This window comes from Marmota monax, unplaced genomic scaffold (assembly GCF_021218885.2).
Source record: "Marmota monax isolate L192 unplaced genomic scaffold, Marmota_monax_Labrador192_F-V1.1 WCK01_AAM20220418_F8-fsc00028, whole genome shotgun sequence".
In the NCBI taxonomy this organism is placed as follows: domain Eukaryota; kingdom Metazoa; phylum Chordata; class Mammalia; order Rodentia; family Sciuridae; genus Marmota; species Marmota monax.
In genome coordinates, this window is record NW_026694779.1 from 4,140,797 (window position 1) to 4,158,676 (window position 17,880).

The window sequence follows — 17,880 nt, forward strand, 5'->3', positions numbered from 1 at the left end:
GGAGATGATAGCTGTGGCTCTGGTGTGAGGGCCTTGGATGCAGAGGAGAAATGAGAAAAGCTGTGGGTTAGAAGGAATTCCCTGATGGAATAAGAAGGCTGGACAGGGGCTGCATGAGAAAAATGTTACCTGAAAAAGAAACTGACATCATGCTGCACATCAGCCACATAAACTTAGGAGCTCTGAGAGCTCACTTTTCTTAGCACCAGCTTTCCATGTCCACAAGGCACTCGTGTCCTCTTACCAAGTCCAACTGGCTGCTCCAGCCCCTGGCCTGACTAATAAAAGTACCAGTGCCGGTCTCTCCAGACGGCACTGGAGAGATGAGATTACAAGCATCTTCCAAGTTCCTGGCCAATAGGTAGCTTGAGAGATGGTTATTTTCCCCACCCGTTTTTACCTGAGCAGCTACTATGTGCCAGTCCTGTGCTGCAGTTGGTGAATGTGAGGAGTTTAATAAACACGATCCCTGTATGTGTTCATCAGGAGTTGCAGGTGACAGTAACTCAAACTGACCTAAGCCATAAAAGAGAATGTATTCATTGATGTACCTGGAAAGTTCAGACCCAGGTGAACTCAGAACCTCAGCTGGTATCAGCAGAAAGCAGTCCCTCCTCTGTCTCTGTGCCAGCCACATTCTCAGGCAGGATCTTGCTTCCCAGCAGCCCCTACCTGCTCCAGATTTCCCTCTTCCCTGGACCAAGGACACCTTTCTATAGGTTTCTCCAGCCCAAAGTCCTGAAGACCAACTCTGATTGGTTCTGGGTGGGACACACCACCCACCTCTCCCTGAGACCTGGGGATGGGACACACTGATGGGCCAGGCTGGGCTTACATGTGGATCCACCAACTGTGAGCAGAGCCGCTGCCCCGACCCACTGACCCACTGGGGCTGATGACAGAGGGGAGACGTGAAAATGTGTTCAGGGTGAAGAGCACCCTGAAAAGCCCCTTTATGTTACAGAACTGGAGAACCCAGCAGAGAGGGTGCACCAGATCCAACAGATCCTCATTACCCTCCCCCGCGTGGTCATCGTGGTCATGAGATACCTCTTCGCTTTCCTCAACCAGTGAGTGCCTGACCAAGGGGCCCTTCTTTGGCTGGCCTCCATTGGGAGGGGGCGGCCTGAGGCGTTTGCAGGTACTTTTGTTTTTAAAGCAGAACATGGAGCCTCCTGGGTTTAAGTAGAGCCTACCCCCAAAGAAAGAAGCCCAGAGGGAGGATTCGCCTATCCCAGATGACTCCTGCCACCTCCTCTCTCCAGCCTCTCCCAGTACAGTGACGAGAACATGATGGACCCCTACAACCTGGCCATCTGCTTCGGGCCCACCCTCATGCACATCCCTGATGGGCAGGACCCTGTGTCCTGCCAGGCCCATGTCAACGAAGTCATCAAAACCATCATCGTCCATCATGAAGCCATCTTCCCTAGTCCCCGGGAGCTAGAGGGACCTGTGTATGAAAAATGCATGGCTGGAGGGGAAGAATATTGGTAAGATGCTATTCCTCCTAACAGTAATATTGTCATCCTTGTTGTTGAACAGTAAGAAACCCTTCCGTTTTCTTACTGTGTTGAGCTTATACTTCCATATACATTTTCTCATTTGAGCTTTGAACCCCTCTTATATGAGACTAGGTTCACCAGTCAAGATTCTAATGGTTACAAGGGACAGAACTGAAACCAGCGTAAGCCAAACGTGAATTTATGGGATTGCTTAACTAAGAAGTCTGGGAATATATCTTCAGGAGTGGCTGGATCTGGGGACTGAACTCTGGTCATGAGGACTTTGTCCTGCAATCTCCATCCCTTGGCTCTAGTTTCTTCTGTATTGATTTTATTCTCAGACCATCTCTCCCTTGATGGTACCAAGAAGGCAGCCAGAAACTCCAGCTTTAAATCCATTCTCTGAGCACCCTCAATAGAAAAAGAACTTCTTTCCCTATGTTCCCACATAAGCTCAAGAATTGTTTCTGTGCTGACATTTGGTCTGGTGATGTGTGATTATGGTTACATTGGCAAGGAGAGGTGTTGCTGTCTCTGGCAGGTGAGGCAAGGCCCCTCTCAGGAAGGAGGGACATGAGTAAGCCCTGCCTGACCACATGCACCCTTCATGCCCCCCCCCCCACCAGATGTCTCTTGAAGGTCATGAGCTTGATTCTTAGAGTGTTCCACTCCAGATCAGCATCCTCTAGTCAGACCACCTTTGTGTTCCTGGGATGACACCCAGTCTTAGGAAAAATATTTTAGGCCATTTTCAGAATCAGGGATGGCTGTGTTTCAGGCTAAGACCTTAAAATGTCAAGACAGGAAAACAGTTTAAAAATGCAATTAAAGGGAGACAATAGATAATGATAATGTCCAGTGTATTTCAGAAAGCTAGAGAAGAGGAATGTTGTCACTATAAAAAATGATAAAGGGTCTGAGGATGTAGCTAGTGGTAGAGCATGTGCTTAACATAGGTGCAGCCCCGGGTTCCATTCCTGGCACCACACACAAACTCACACACATACACACTCACACATACACACATACACACTCTCTCACACTCACACAATCATGCTTACACACCCACACTCACACACTCACACACACTCTCTCTCACACTCACACAATCATGCTCACACACCCACACTAACACACACACTCACATTTGCACACACTCATATACACACACACTCACACACACAGGTACATATTTAAGGGGCTGGATTTACCCTGGTTTAAACATTACACAAAGCATACATGTATGGAAACATCACACGGTACCCCATAAATATGTACAATTATTATGTTTTCATGCATCAATTGAAGTCTGTAAATTTCAAAAGAGAGAGGCAATACTCCATGAAAAAAAACAAGTACGACAAAGCATGAAACCCAGCACACCCAGTGAGAGCAACCAGCCAAAGAGTGACCATTATTTCTTTACTCTGGATCCAGAACAATACACAGCTGTGTATATTTAGGTCTTACCTGCACTGCTTCCAGCCAGCTGCCTTTGGGGGAGTTTGTTTTTGATTGTCACAATGTCCCTGGACTTGTGGATTGCCTTAGTTCTCTGGACATATTTGGAGAACTTCTTCAAAGGGGGCCGTATCCCAGTGCCTTTGTCCCCCACCACCATATCTCCTTGCATAGAAGTGCTCATCAGCGGTGATGTGTGATCACAGCTTTCTGACCTCCTTTGAGGCACCAGGGGGCAAGTCTGCTCTGTACCAGAAGCAGCAAATGGCTACAAAGAATGCTCTCTGCACACAGAGAAGCCTTTCACACACAGTGTTGGCCAGCATCAATCCTCTCCTTGGTGCGATGTGTTGGTAGGATGCGCAGTTGTCCTGGGAAGGATCCACAGATCTTAGAAGTTATCAGAGAACACATATAGTGGGCACACTTTTCTCAAACCTGTTTGCTTCCCATGCAACTGGAACCTAATTAGTTTCACCATAATTTTGGAGGAGTTTTCAAAGCCAACGAGAGAGATTTGGCTGAAGGTTTCAGCACAGTAGACATCATTCATTCATTCATTCCACAGATAGTCCCAGGCCAGGTCCTGGTCTGGGAGGCAGGAAGAGAGCCCGAACAAGGTTTACCCTGATGTAGGGAGCTCAGATGGAAGAGGAGGAAGCAGGCAGTCCCAGAAGGAGGCCCCTGGCTCCAGTCGAAGGCAGTTCTAAAAGGCTTCCTGGAGGTGGTGAAGACTGAGCTGAGACAGCAGAGTAAACTGAGCCAGCCCAGTGAGGAGTGGGCAAAGAAAGATCTAGGCCTACAGCATTCAATAAAATGAGAAGAATGTGTCAAGGGAATGGTGAGGGACAGTTCCACAGGGCAGGTAGAGCCAGGTTATAGAAACTCTTGAAGCCACTGTACGGAGTCTGGACCTTACTAGATGACAATAGAGAATTTTTCGTAATAAAGCCCACACCCTTTAAATGACATTGCAAATGTCACCTTCTCTCAGAGCTCTCCCCTGACTATGTTAGTCCCCACTGTTTTTCTTGTCTCTGCTCATTTCTTTTCCACATGACATATTTCAACTTGTAACTGTCTTATTGATTGGCCTGTTTACTTGGACTTTTTTCTTGTCCCTCTCCATAGAAGGTAAGCAATGAGGTCAGGGACCCTATCCATCTTCCCTCTCTTTACATCCTTCCCATATGGCGTAGTGTCATCTATTAGAACTCAGTGGCTCAGTAAAAACACTGGGTGTGTGAATGATCCCTGGCCTCAAAGAACTTAGAGTCTAGCAAAGGGTAGCACCTGTGACTCATACCAGTACCTGAATGACTGGATTGGACCAACCTCAGTCTCTCGGCCACCAGGCTCATCATGGTGACCAGCCTAAATCGATCTGGGCTTTTGCCCACAGAATCATGAGGCAGCCCTTGTTGGCTTCGCTCCACCTCACAGATGTGTCACCTCATCTGTAAGAAGGGAATCAGACTGGATGAAAGGACACATGGTACTTCTGAGGTCTTTTCTGTTCTGATTTGTGGTACTTCTGATGATAAATTCTGGGGTAACTGCCCTCTGGACCTTACAGAACACATAGGCATTGTCAATCCATTTTCTGCTGCTGGAACAGAATGCCTGAGGCTGGGTAATTCCTAGTAACAGAAATTTATATGGCACGCAGTTCTAGAAACTAGGAAGTCCAAGAGCATGGCGTCAGCATCTGTCAAGGGCCTTCCTTCTATGTCATCCCATGGTGGAAGGCAGAAGGCAAAAGGCACAAGAGTGAGCAAGCGCACAAGAGATGTTCAGGTCAGACTCAATTGTCAAACAGTTCTTGTGAGTTCTAATCCATTCCTGTGATAATAACATCAGTTCATTCATGAGAACAGAATTCATGACCCAATCACCTCATCAGGCACCCCTCCAACACTTTTGCACTGGGGATGAAGTTTCTAACACGTAAACTTTGGGGTCACAGCCAAACCACTGACAGCATTCGCCAAGAAGGTAACTCAGCTGGGATAGAGCTGACAGAGGGACTCAGGGAAGCTTCCAGCAAGGAGCTGGGAGTGGTTTTCTAGTTAAGAAGATCCATGGGTGATCAGTGGGAAAAGACAGGATGATGTAGGCCTGGGCCTGCTCTGGGTGAGGGCCCACACTCCCCAACAAGTCCCCTTCCTGTGTTTCCTTGCAGTGACAGTCCACACAGTGAGCCAGGGACCATCGATGAAGTTGACCATGACAATGGCACGGAGCCTCACACTAGTGATGAAGGTGAGTGAGGGGAGGTCTGGGGCCAGGAAACTCACCTGGAAAGCTTTCCTGCTGCCTCATGCCACCCCACAGGGCTGGCCCACATAACCTTCCAGCTCCAGGTCAGCACTGCCATCCCTCAGAACAGATGGGCACTCAGGGAAACCTCAGAAAAAAACCTCCATTGCGCAGGGCAGCTTCCGGCACAGGCCAGACAGAGCAGATCCTGGGAGCACGCGCTGTGTTGGCCACACCCCACTCCTGGCTCACGTGATCCCTCTGTGTCCTGCCTGGCCCAGGTGCAGATCCTAAATGGCAAGAGTGTCCCAAGTAGGAAGCAACCACTGTCCCACTGTCCCTCTGTTCCTCTGTCCCTCTCCCCTGCATACCTGTTCTGCACCAGGCCTATGGTAGGACCTGAGACTAGGAGGTGAAGGAGACGGGTCTGTCTCCAGACCTCGACAGATTGGACACAGCTCCAAGTGATGATGCAGAGTGGTAATGCCAGGCTGCGGGTGCATCCCAGAGCAGCAGGCACCCAGACATGACGCCAGGGTGATGACCCTGGGAAGTGTGTGGACAGGGAGAAAGGCCAGCTGGGCTCTGAGGGACTCACTAGATTATTCCACCCCTACTAGACTAGGAAACTGGACTGTGTGGACAAGCAATCTGGGTAACATGGACCAAGAGCCAACTTACCTGGGCAGAGTGGGCACAGTGCCAGGGCCCTGGATACTTGCAGGGCCCACTAATATGCTTTCATTTCTTTTAAAAGCAGAAGAAAAATGAATATGATGTCCAGTCTGGATTATGCTTGTCTTTATGCCAATGTAGTTGTAAAATACAATGATTATTTTTTTAATAGTGGAAGGGACTCCTGCAGGCCTAAGTGCCTAGGGCCCATGGCAGTCATAATATGACCCTATGTGGCCAAGCATAACCTTTTTTCTCCTTGTCATAGTTTTATGTTTTTTAAAAATCATAACTTATCAGTTCTTTTACTTGGCCTTTGTATTTTCCTTGGGAGACAATCCTAGGCCCTGTTGGCCAGCACATTTGTCAGGGGAATTTATTTACTCATGTGAAGTTTCTAGGAGTTGGTAATAAAGGCAACATAGGGTTTTCACATTGTAGTAGAACTATTTGGTTGCTAATGACAGAACCCCCAACTCAGATAGACTTACACATAAAAGGGAATCAGGTCATACACCTGAAAACTCCAGGATACGTATGCCTTCAGGCACAGTTGGATCCAGGAGCACAGACACTTTTGTTAGGACTTTGTGTCCATCTTCCTGTTCAGCTTCCCTCTGTGCTGGCTTCGTTCTCAGGTGGAATCTTGCTGGGAGGTGTTCTCACAGTTCCAGGCTTTCACTGTTCTATTTCCCAAAGTCCCAACGGGAAAAGCTTCATTTTCATCATGTTTCTAAGAAATGTCCAGGGGCAGAGTCTCCATTGGACTGCCTTGGGTCACACCCAAGCATCATCAAATCCCTGTGATCAGGGAGGGAGCTAATGGTTAGGCCTGGGTCACAGGTGCAGAAGACCAAATCTAGATGTAACATTCATCTTAGCCAAATCCTAGGGGTCTAAAGGCATCCTGGACTGAGGCGAGTGTCCTGCAAAGACTTCACTGGAGATGTGAAGGCCACCACCTTCTGCTTTTTCAGAGTGATCTGCTTTCCTTTTCCCTTCTGTTCCTCCCTCCCTTCCTCTTTCTGCCACCTCCAGTTCCCCCCCAGCCCCGCCCTTCTCACTCCATCTGCTGCTCTTTTTATTTCTGGATCTCTCTCTCTCTCTCTCTCTCTCTCTCTCTCTCTCTCTCTCTCTCCCCCCCCCCCCATCTCTCCTTCCCAATTCTTCCTCTCTGGCTTTTGCCTCCCTCTCTCCCTCAACTTTTTTCTCTCCCTCTCTCCTTTCCCACCCTTCTCTCCCTCTCCCTGCCTTCTCCCTCTGTGTGCCAGTGTGTAGCTCCCTCTTGCTCTGGATCTTTCTGTTTCTCTTCTTCCCCTGGGGAAAGCCCCTCTTATGTTAAGAGGTGGACTGATTTTTCAGAACCAAGACCTGCCAGGGCTGCAGCCTATGGAGACATCTGGCTGGCAAGAGGGCAGGTCAGGTGGCCTCTGGGGACCTCTGCAGCTCTGCGCGTTGACTTGTGTACCCACTTTCCTGGGGCCAAGGACCTGCCGGTGCCTGATGGCTATTCCCACAGCTCCAGGACTGCGAAGAATGTACACACAGAAGAGAAATGTCCAGAGAACGGGAGCCTGGCAACCTCTGAATGTTCCTTCTGAGCCTCTGGGCATAGTGCGTTTGGTTGCTCAGGTCCTTTCAGAGGCCTGCCTATGGACAAAGGGCTGAGGTGACCAAAGTTCATGTTCCTCCTCAGCAGCTGGAATCGCCCATCCATCCTGCTTCTGTAAAGGCTTCCCAGGTCCATTCCGAGAGGCTCTTTCAGTGTCACTTTCATTATTATATTCCTTTTATCTTCATGCTTCACACCAAGAACCACCCCCAAGAAAATTCTTCCCACCTCTTCTCATGACAAGACATGCACCTGCTCCTTGAATGGGTGAGGCCAGCAGTATCCCCTTCCCCTGTAGGGCCTTGTTCCCATCGCTCTTCATAGGGCTGCTGGATTCTAAGAATGCCAGAAGTAGGGAGAACCACCCTAGAAAGGAGGCAAGGTCAGGTGCTCACACCCTGAGGACCCTGGAAGCCCCCATGTGTGTGCATGGGGCTGCTGGAGGGCGTTCTTTGGAGGGAAATCTATTGCATTTTCTGAATGTTACATTCATGCTGACCCTGGCCATAGTTATGGAAATAGTAAACCACAGGGACGGTCGAGAGGGCGCTGGACTCAGAGAAGAGACCTGAAATTGAAACACAGGAGTCCTCCTGTGTGGCCTTGTTATCTGAGGAAAGTCACATAACCTCTGGCCTCACTTTCTTTATTTGTAAAATGGGTGTGACAGCCATGAGGGAATCAAGTCCTGGGTTAAAATAAAGGGTTGTACATGTAGGAGCTTCACCCAGTGCCTGTGAGAAGGCAGGGGGTAGAAACATGAATGCTTCTCTAGTGAGTTATAAATCCTTTCTAATTCTGACAGGGAAACTGAGTCCCAGAGAATTTTGTTGTTCTAACTAGTCATGGCAACCTAAATTTATTTTATCTAAGAGGCTTCATTTGGGGACTCATTAATACCCTCTTTTCTCTTGAAAATGCTCTGTGTGAATGTAACCTTGTAGGCTTTGAGGGTCAGCCCTAGCATCATTTTTTGTTTTAAAGCCTATTTTGTACCAGCTTTCCTATGATTGCAGTTTATAGTTCTTTATTGAACAATTGGTGTCTTTGAAACCAAAGTGCATCTTTTGTAGATGACCCAAGGTTAGACGATATTTTTTTTAACTCTGATAATCTGTTTTTTTTTTTTTTAATACTGGGGAATCTCTTCACTTTAATTAGATTGTTTTAACCCATTCACCTTTAATACTATATTGGTATGGTTAGATTTGTGTCTCCCATTTCACTTTTTGTTATTTGTGTGTTTCTTTTCTTTTTCGTTCCTCTGTTCCTTCTTTTTTGCTTTATTTTGCACTAGGTATTTTAATTTCTTTAATGATTTATTTCACTTTATTTTTGAGGTTTTTTTTAAATGGTTGCTCTAAGGTTTACCATATACATCTTTACTTACTAAAATGAAATTCTGAATTTATATTAGCTTAAATACTAGTGCTATGTGAAAATTTTATTCCTGTTTAGTTTTATTCTCTTTTTATGGTGTTATTGTTATACATCTATTTGTGTTAAAAAAACACAATGCTTTATTATAATTATTACTTTGCTATCTGTGGTCCTATATAGCCTTGTTCCTACCCCCTTGTGCTATTATTGGCAAGTTTATACATTTTTGTGTTATAGGCCAAAAATCATATATACACATTATTTTATACATTTGCTTCTTTTTTCAAATATATTTTTTGAACTGTAGATGAACACAATACCTTTATTTAATTGATTTATTCATTTTTATGTGGTGCTGAGGATCAAACTCAGTGCCTAGTGTGTGCTAGGCAGGTACTCTACCACTGAGCCACAACCCCAGCCCATATCCTTGCTTCTTAAATCAATTCAGAAAAGGAGAAAATATGCATTTATATTGTTTTTTATAATCACATTTACTGGCACTCTTTTGTGTGTGTGAACGTAAGTTATCATAGGGGTTACTGCCTTCAGCAGTAAAAAAAAAAAATCTTAGTCATTTTAAAAGGTGGCTTTGCCAGTGACACGTTTTCTCAGTTATTTTAAACTTGGAAAGTCCTTTTATCTCATTTTTGAATGGTGTCTTTGTTGGATGTAGGATTCTTGGTTGACAGAACTTTTCCTTGAGCATGGCCTTCCACTGTCTTCTGGCACCCATTGTTTCTGTCAAGAAATCAGCAGACAAATGAGGGCGATGTCCCAGATGTCTGGTGAGAATTAAGCATGATGATGTAGGTAGAGCAGTTTGCACATACTAAAAGCTGAATTTGTTCACACAAACAACAAATATGTACCAAGTGCCTACTAGTCCCAGGGACTCTTCTAGAGGTGGGACGATAGCAAGAAATAAAATGAAATCTCTGTCCTAATGTTGTTCACAGTGTAAAAAGACTGACAGTAAACAAGTCTAAAAATCACATGAGCACACACACACTCAGACCCACATATAACTTCAAGTTGTAATAAACACTATGGAGAAAACCCCCAGAAAGTGTCAGAAAGTGATTAGGCAATTGGGGCTTCTGTGATTGGGTCTGGTCAGGAGAGGCTTGTTAAGGCAATGGCACTTGAGTACAAACCTGAATGAAATTAGGAAAGGGCACACAATGGTTATTAAATATTTGTTGGATGTGGATGAATACAAAGGCAGGTCCCACACGTGGCCAGGGGTGGGAGAAAAGCATTCTAGGGAGAGACAATAACAAGTCCAAAGGCCATGGGGCAGGAAAAAGCTTGGCATGTCTTAAAAGCATCAAGTAGACTCTATGAATATTTAGGGGGAAGTATTTAGGAGAACTGTCCTGATGTCTGCGGCTTACTTTAAAAATAAAGTAATGGGGACTGGGAGTGTGGCTCAGTGACAAAGTGCTTGACTATCATGTGCGAGGCCCTGGGTTCCATGCCCAGCACTGCAAAAAATAAAAAGGTAGATGAACGGATAGAGAGTGGGATGGATAAATATATGATAAAACTAGTATAGTATAATATTAATAAAATTTAGTTGATGGATATATACACCTTCACTGTAAAATTATTTCAGTTTTATTTTGTGTTTGAAAAATGTCATATAAATGTTGGAGGAGAAATACCAAGAAGGTGCAAGCAGATTGCATGAGAGGTGGAAGTGGTAGAAGATGAGATCTCAAGGTTCCTGGGCACAGAGGGCCTCAGGAGCCCTGGGGAGACACTGGAGTTTTGTTCCAAGACAGAGGGGGTTTTGGGCAAGGGAGTTTCATGATCTGATTTATGATTTTGAAAGATCCTTCCAGTGTCTCTGGGGAGAAATAACTCTAACGAAGCAAGAGGGGAAGTGAGGAGGGCACGCAGGGGGAAGTAGTGATCTAAACCAAGGTAGCAGCAGAGAAATGTGGTCAGAGTTGGTGGCCCGTTTGAAAGAATCGCTGCTGGTTAGGTCATTGGGGCCCCAGAGCAGCCCCAAGGCTCTGGCCTCAGCAGGCAGGTTCTTGAGAGGGGGAAGATGAGGGGATTAAGTACGGCTGACAGTGGGGGAAGTGGGGTGGGCATGAGAAACCCAAATAACAGATTTGCTAATAAACTGTAGCTGCTATTACTGTTTGTACTGCACACTTACATAACGACATCTGCGAACACATGTGTTCTCACTTAGCTTGTGGCTCAGTGTGGCTCCTCCTCTCCTATTTTGTTTCTTTCCTTTTACATTTTCCAACAAACCTTCCCAACTCCCCACCATCACTTCAGCGCTAGACTCCAGGGAAGGGAAAGGCAAGAACAAGGAACGCAGGTGGCCCCTCAGTGCTTCTCTGAGCCTCAGCAACCCACTGGTTGGGTCAGCACCTTTCTCTAGGAGGAGGGTCTGGGTCCCAGCAGGCCCCAGGGGTGAAGCCATCCGGGGGTGAAGCCATCTGAGCTCTGTCCCGTCTTACACAGTTCAGGCCTTCCTGTCTCTGGTAATCAGGCTGGCAGATAGGTTGTTAACAGGCAGGTTCCACATGTGGCTAGGGATGGGATTCAAAGACGCAGCAGAGATGTGGACAAAGTCTCCACACTGCCCTGACAAGGTGACTGTGTGTCAAGATCTGAGTTCATCCAACCCCGTCAGCTTTCTGTCATTTTCTTCCTCCCTTCCATTCCCTGTGTCAGAATAGCATTTAAAGACATTTCTGGCTGAACTGTTTGAGGCCCACTCCCTGCAGAAGGCCATCTGTCACTGAGGCTAGATGTGTCAAAGCCACTGCATCTCACAGGGCCACAAGCACAGTCTTCTTGAGACGATAGCTTTCAGAGGGGCATGGACATGTGCAGAGTAGAGTGTTGGGGGACTCGAACAAGGTCATGTCTTCCCTCTTCTCTGGTTTTCCATGCTGTCCGTGTCCCTTAGAAGTTTCACCCTCAGCTCAGCCTTTGGTGTTTTGGGACTGGCTTATTTCAGTTAGCATGATAAGAGAATATCATTTGCTGATAAATAGCCGTTTATTGGCAAATGCCATAATCAAATATTGTTCTAATGAGGGTTTAAGAGATGGGAACAAGTCAGGCAGTGGAAAATGAGGGTCTGCTATGCCAACTGTCACTGGACACTTTGAGAAATAGGATGACTTGCCTGAGGTCACAGGGTGGGAGTGGATCTGAGCCTAGAACCCCCCGGGCGTCCTGAGCTCCAGGCCACATGTTGTCACCTGGCTTGCCCTGCCTTGCCCTGTAGAAGCCAGGGCCATCTGAGTGAGGCTCCTGGGATGCCCCTCTGCTGATCTCATGAAGCTTTTTCTCTTTCTTGCTTTCCTTTCAGAAGTGGAGCAGATCGAGGCCATTGCCAAGTTTGACTATGTAGGGCGGTCGCCACGCGAGCTGTCCTTCAAGAAGGGAGCCTCGCTGCTCCTGTATCACCGCGCCTCAGAAGACTGGTGGGAGGGCCGTCACAATGGCGTGGATGGACTCATCCCTCACCAGTACATAGTTGTACAGGACATGTGAGTGGGAATTGGGACTTTCTGGGAATAGATTAGTGGTAATAGATTAGTGATGCCTGCAGTGGGCACTGGAAAGGAGTAGTAGGCCGTGTGCTGGCAGTTTGTTCTCCCTGGTATAATATGTTTGATGTTCTGTAAGAACAGGTAAACCTAACTTCCCTTTAAATGATAATCCACTTATTAAATGTGCAAATTGCTCATCCATCAGAGTACACAGAGACTATGTGTTATCTGCCTGCCACTCTGATCCATCTGACAGCCTCCAGGGTGCTTGTTAATTACAGTTCTTAGTGTCCAGTGGATCTTTCCATATTTCTGCACCTTCCTGGGCTTTCTCATAGCTGCTGGCGAGGTCACCATTAACTGCCCACCATCCTCCAATGCAGAGGTGATTCTCTCAGGGGATGGGCAGGAAAAAAAATGTCCTGGTTTCTGATTAATAAGGAACCATTTTTTACAATTTCAGGGATTAAAATATTTAAAAAACCCACACCCTAAATACCTAGTCCCACCAGGAAGCTCACAAAGTTTACACATTCCATTTCTTTGAAAGCCATTGAAGACTCCTGTGCACACCTTCCCTAAAATCTCTGGCCAGGCTCAGGGGAACTGATTTATCATGGAAATAGACACCAAGCTGAACTTCACAGAAAGGGGACCAAAAGCCTATGTTTTGATAGGAAAGAGGAAGGTCTAAGCCAGAGAACAGGCCAGGGCCAAGCAAACTGTAAGAGGAATAGTGTAGTGGAGGGTTCTTGGCTGATGTCCCCAGGTTTCTTAGGGCAGGAACAAATCATTGGAAGAGAAAGGGCTACGGGGGTTGGGTGGGGGCAGGGGGAGGCTGCAGGCCTTCACTATAGTCCTATACCTCAGGTGAGGGAGGTGAGGGATAGAAACACCTCTTCCTCCTTTACTTAGTGTGAAACCACTTCTCATGGAGCCACATGGAGGCTCAGCACTCAGAACTTTGAACTCAGTATTTAGATACCACCCCCTGCCCCATCCTTCCAATATGCCTCCTGCATTTAGTTTGTCTCAGCCTGTGCACAGCCTGGGAGAGAAGAACGAGCCAGAGAAGGGGAAAGGAGAAAGTGGGCATGGGTTGCAGGGATAGAAGAGGGTCTCCTGCCAGAGACACGAACTCCAGGAGCGTTGCAGTGGGCATGCATGGCGGGAAGGTGGCTCCTTCAGAGCCGTGGGCACAGTCAGCCATAGGCAGGAGCTCCTCGCAGGTACCAGGGAGCCATGTGCATCCTGGTTCTTGGGAGGGGCATCTCCAATTCACATCTCTCTCCCTCTAGGGATGATGCCTTCTCTGACAGCCTGAGCCAGAAGGCTGACAGCGAGGCCAGCAGCGGGCCACTGCTGGACGACAAGGCCTCCTCCAAGAACGACCTCCAGTCCCCCACGGAGCACATCTCGGATTATGGCTTTGGGGGGGTGATGGGCCGGTAGGAAACATGGGTTCATTTTCTTCCTGCTAGTGCCATGTGGGTTCATGTCTGAACTGGGGGGGGCGAGAGGGCAGGAAGGAGAGAAGGAGGCTTGTGCAGGCCCTGCTCCCCACAGAATATGACATTGGGCACAATTGGTGGGGGGAGGCTGGAGCTGATTGGAGGATGCCAGGGACAAAACAGCGTGGTGTTGGGTAGGGGGCTTGAGGAGCAGGAGGAAAGACAAATGCTGGGAACTCAGCGCTTTTCATTGGAAATAATGACGGTAAATTAGCACAATTGGCAAGTATTTTTACTCCCCCTGTCCTGCACCTCCTCCCAGCTTTCTGGTGAAAACCAGAGTTGTTATAAAGTACTTTAAAAAACGTAAAGCTCCCATATTCCCCCAAATTGCGCTATATAAACAGAAAATTCCCACCTACTCATGTGGTGGGGGAAGTTGACACTCGGCTCCACCCACTTCTTTGGTGGGAGCAGATTTCCCAATTTCTTCCCTCCCCTGTGTGGGCTGGGCTGTGTCACATGACCTGTATATCAGCAGGGAGCAGCATGCACCATTCTATGAACCAGTATGGTCCAGAATATGTGGTGGTTAAAAAATAAGAAAAAGAAGAAAAGAAAAAGAAAAGCTGGCAGTTTCTCACTGCCTTTTTATCCCCCCACATAGGAGTCTCTGAATGTTACTCTGTTTTTCTAGAAAGGTCATGTGATCAGCCCACATGTGTGGGTATTTGCTCACAGAGCCAAAGAAATCAGCGGCATGTTCTATTCAGTTCAGCAGAAAGGTCGGGACACTGTGATAGGTGATAAAATCCAGGGACTCGAGGAAGCAGGAGGCTGGGGTAGAGAATGAAGAGGTTGTGTGTCACAGAGCCCACCAGGGCCACTCTTCTCCTGCCTCTCTCTTCCTTTCCCCCTTCCCTCTCTCATCTCCTTTTTTTTCTTTCTTAATACCTCTTTCTCTCTACACCTCTGCTTTGGTCCTGTTGGGGCACCCACAGGCCTGCTTAGCTTGGCTGGGTGGTAGGGTCTGAAGCGCTACTGACCACACGGAACTTGGTTCCTAGTCACATTCCATTCCCAAGGTACCACCTCTACCTGACCCCTTTTCTCTTCCAGCCTTCCCTCCCCTCACCAGGGCCGCTGGGTCCTTGGTGACTTCCACAGGGTGCAGCAAAACCTTTTATCTTCAAGGTACTCTCAAACCCACTTAAGAGCAGGCAGGGAGTAGTGCCCCCACTCAACAGAACAGAATGGACCTGAAAGAGAAGCCAGGAAACTCGTGGCAGACACAGAGGGCAAGGGGCAGCCCTCCTGATCCACACTCCCACCCCTGTTCACACCCACAGACCTCCCTGAGGTGGGAGGAGTACCCACATGCCCCACAGGCTCATTGAAGATGCAGTGTTTACTCTTAAATGGCCAATTTCCCAAGATCTGGAAAAGCCTTATAGATACCTTTGTCTGGGGAGATGGGGAGTGGGGGACAATAGTGAGTAGATGTTCAGTTCCCAGGGGGGCCCTCCTGTGCTTGCAAGGTGCTGGTGGCTTTTTGGTATAGTCAAGCCTCAATGCTTCAAACCAATTATAAAGAAGCCTACAGGAAACATGAAAATGTATCATGAGCCCGACTGAGCTTACCCAAGCATTTCCAGGTTGAAATCCTCCTGGCCCCGACTTAATAGTAGATGAGATTCGTTTTGTAATGAGCACCACTGCTGTCTGCAGCTGGAAGCACCGTCCCACACCTCCCCCTGTGGCTGTGTGGGCCCAGTTGGTCCTCTGATGTGGAATTGCACAGTCTGACCAAGTGAGGCTTCACTATACCTGTTCCCTAGACTAGTGTGTAGTGCGTGGCTGTAGTGGGGGTTGGATGGCCCATTCTGAGACTGGCCAGGGTTGACTTCTGCCCCATGCCCCTGCCCCCTGGCTCCTTTGCAGAGTGCGGTTACGATCTGATGGAGCGGCCATCCCCAGGCGCAGAAGCGGGGGCGACACGCACAGCCCACCCCGGGGCCTGGGCCCCAGCATAGACACGCCACCCCGGGCCGCCGCCTGCCCCAGCAGCCCCCACAAAATCCCTCTTACCCGGGGGAGGATCGAGAGCCCTGAGAAGAGGAGAATGGCGACGTTTGGGAGTGCTGGCAGCATCAACTACCCCGACAAGAAGGCGCTCTCAGAAGGGCACTCCGTGAGGTCCACCTGCGGCTCCACCAGACACAGCAGCCTGGGGGACCACAAGTCCCTTGAGGCTGAGGCCCTGGCAGAAGTAAGGGCCCGGGGAAGGCAGCTAGGCCAACAGAGACCTCCAGAGAGGGGGCGGGATAGGAACCTGCCTTGTGGAAGTGCCCCCTGGCCTTTGCCAGACTTAAGGTTAAGCCAGAGAATAAGAGAGTGAGCTGGCTTCCCTTCTCTTGCTGGGCCTTCCCTTGGGGGCACAAGTTGGTTGGATACAGCTGCTGGCTGGGGCTTCTGTAAAGGCTGAAAACTCCCCAATGTCCAAAGATGGGATTGGCTGGATTATGGGTATGGGGCAATGGCAGGTCTCTCTGCAAGATGATATGGCTGAGTTCATCCATCCATCCCGTCATCCTTCCATCCATCCATCTGTCATTCATTCCTTTATTCATTTATTGACAAATATCAATTGAGCATCTATTATGCTATGCTAGGCATTGAAAGTACAGTGAAGAGCTGAAATAGACTTTGGCCCTGCTCACATGGAGATTGTGATTTAGAGAGGGGGAAGGGAGAGCTTGCAACCAGGAGATGCACACAGCCTTGAAATGCCAGTGAGCTTGTTGACCTGTACCCTGAGTGGAGTTCAGGGAAGATTCCAAGGTAATACCCAACACAAACAAGACACCCAGCCACTGGAACTCCTGTCCACAGCCCCAGGGTCTGGCTTGGGCCATGCCCAAATGCCCACTCCCATGGCATCCCTGGGACTGGTGCCTTGGCATGAGTCAAGCAGAAGAGCCAAGAAATTTGTTGCTTCTCCATCCTCCAAGGCTGGCCGTCCTCTTGGGAAACATCCCCAGCCCCCAACCATCATCTGGACACTATACAGGTTGGAAGCTCTCTCAGTCACAGTAGGGGTAGACAACTACCTGGCCCAGAGCCCTTTACATAAAGAGTCCAATGCAGTCTAGGGCCCAGTTTCTAAAAGTGGGTCCCACCACAGACAGGTTCCATGGGATGTCAGTGGGATGGGGCAGTACTCTGTGGTGCAGTTGGAGGATGTGGGTCTGATAAAGTCATAAGGCTTAGAGAAGCCAAGATTTCTCAGCAACATAAAATAATGTCCAGGTGATGTGAATATCCCACAAAGGGAACAGGGCACACCCCACCTCCCAGACTTCTTTTACCTTCATTTATTTATTTGTTCATTTATTTTCAGTACTGGGGATAGAAGCCAGGGATGCTCTGATACTAAGCTACATCTTCAGCCCTTTTTATTTTGAGGCAGGGTGTTGCTAAGTTGCTCAGGATGGCCTTGAGCTTGTGATCTCCTGCCTCAGCCTCCCAGTGGTCAGCCCTTGATTCACATAGCATTTTGCAAGCCCAACCCAAGGAGTGCACTTGGGGAAATGCGGCCCATGTTCTCTGTGGGCAATGATATCTACACACTCTAATAGCTGAATTCAAGAGCTCTTTTCACTGACTGAAGTAAAATAGGAGCTCACAATAAACAATTTGTAAACAGCTAAGATGACACAGGATAGGCACCAGCCTGTTCAGCATCAGCTCTGATGAGTCCTTGACTTTGCAGCCTATGAAGGGGAGGGATGGCATGCAAAACCCTGAGTATTAGATGGGGTTACCCCAAATTTTCTAGTCTCAAAATGTTCTTTAAGATTTAGATTTGAAACCCAATTAGGAACTGTGTGACATTGTCATCAAAAGTGAGACGGTCTCATTTGGGAGGAGGTGAAAAGCGGCTGCCTTCCCTGCTCTGCCCATCCCAGGTTCCTCTCTGCAGCTCCTCTCTGGAGACTCGCTCATCA

The 17,880-nt window shown here is 48.1% G+C and overlaps 1 protein-coding gene across 4 annotated transcripts in view; it reads left to right on the forward strand.

The window, feature by feature from the left end:
- Positions 1–17,880, forward strand: part of Srgap3 (SLIT-ROBO Rho GTPase activating protein 3) — a 248,236-nt gene that overhangs the window by 222,454 nt on the left and 7,902 nt on the right. For 3 of the 4 annotated variants that reach the window (XM_058572986.1, XM_046425544.2, XM_058572987.1), the window contains 6 exons: positions 965–1,070; positions 1,266–1,493; positions 5,149–5,228; positions 12,239–12,419; positions 13,721–13,870; positions 15,815–16,142. In XM_058572986.1, coding sequence (XP_058428969.1) covers positions 965–1,070; positions 1,266–1,493; positions 5,149–5,228; positions 12,239–12,419; positions 13,721–13,870; positions 15,815–16,142 — 1,073 coding nt within the window. The remainder of the gene's footprint in view (positions 1–964; positions 1,071–1,265; positions 1,494–5,148; positions 5,229–12,238; positions 12,420–13,720; positions 13,871–15,814; positions 16,143–17,880) is intronic. The other variant, XM_058572988.1, reaches the window with a different exon arrangement.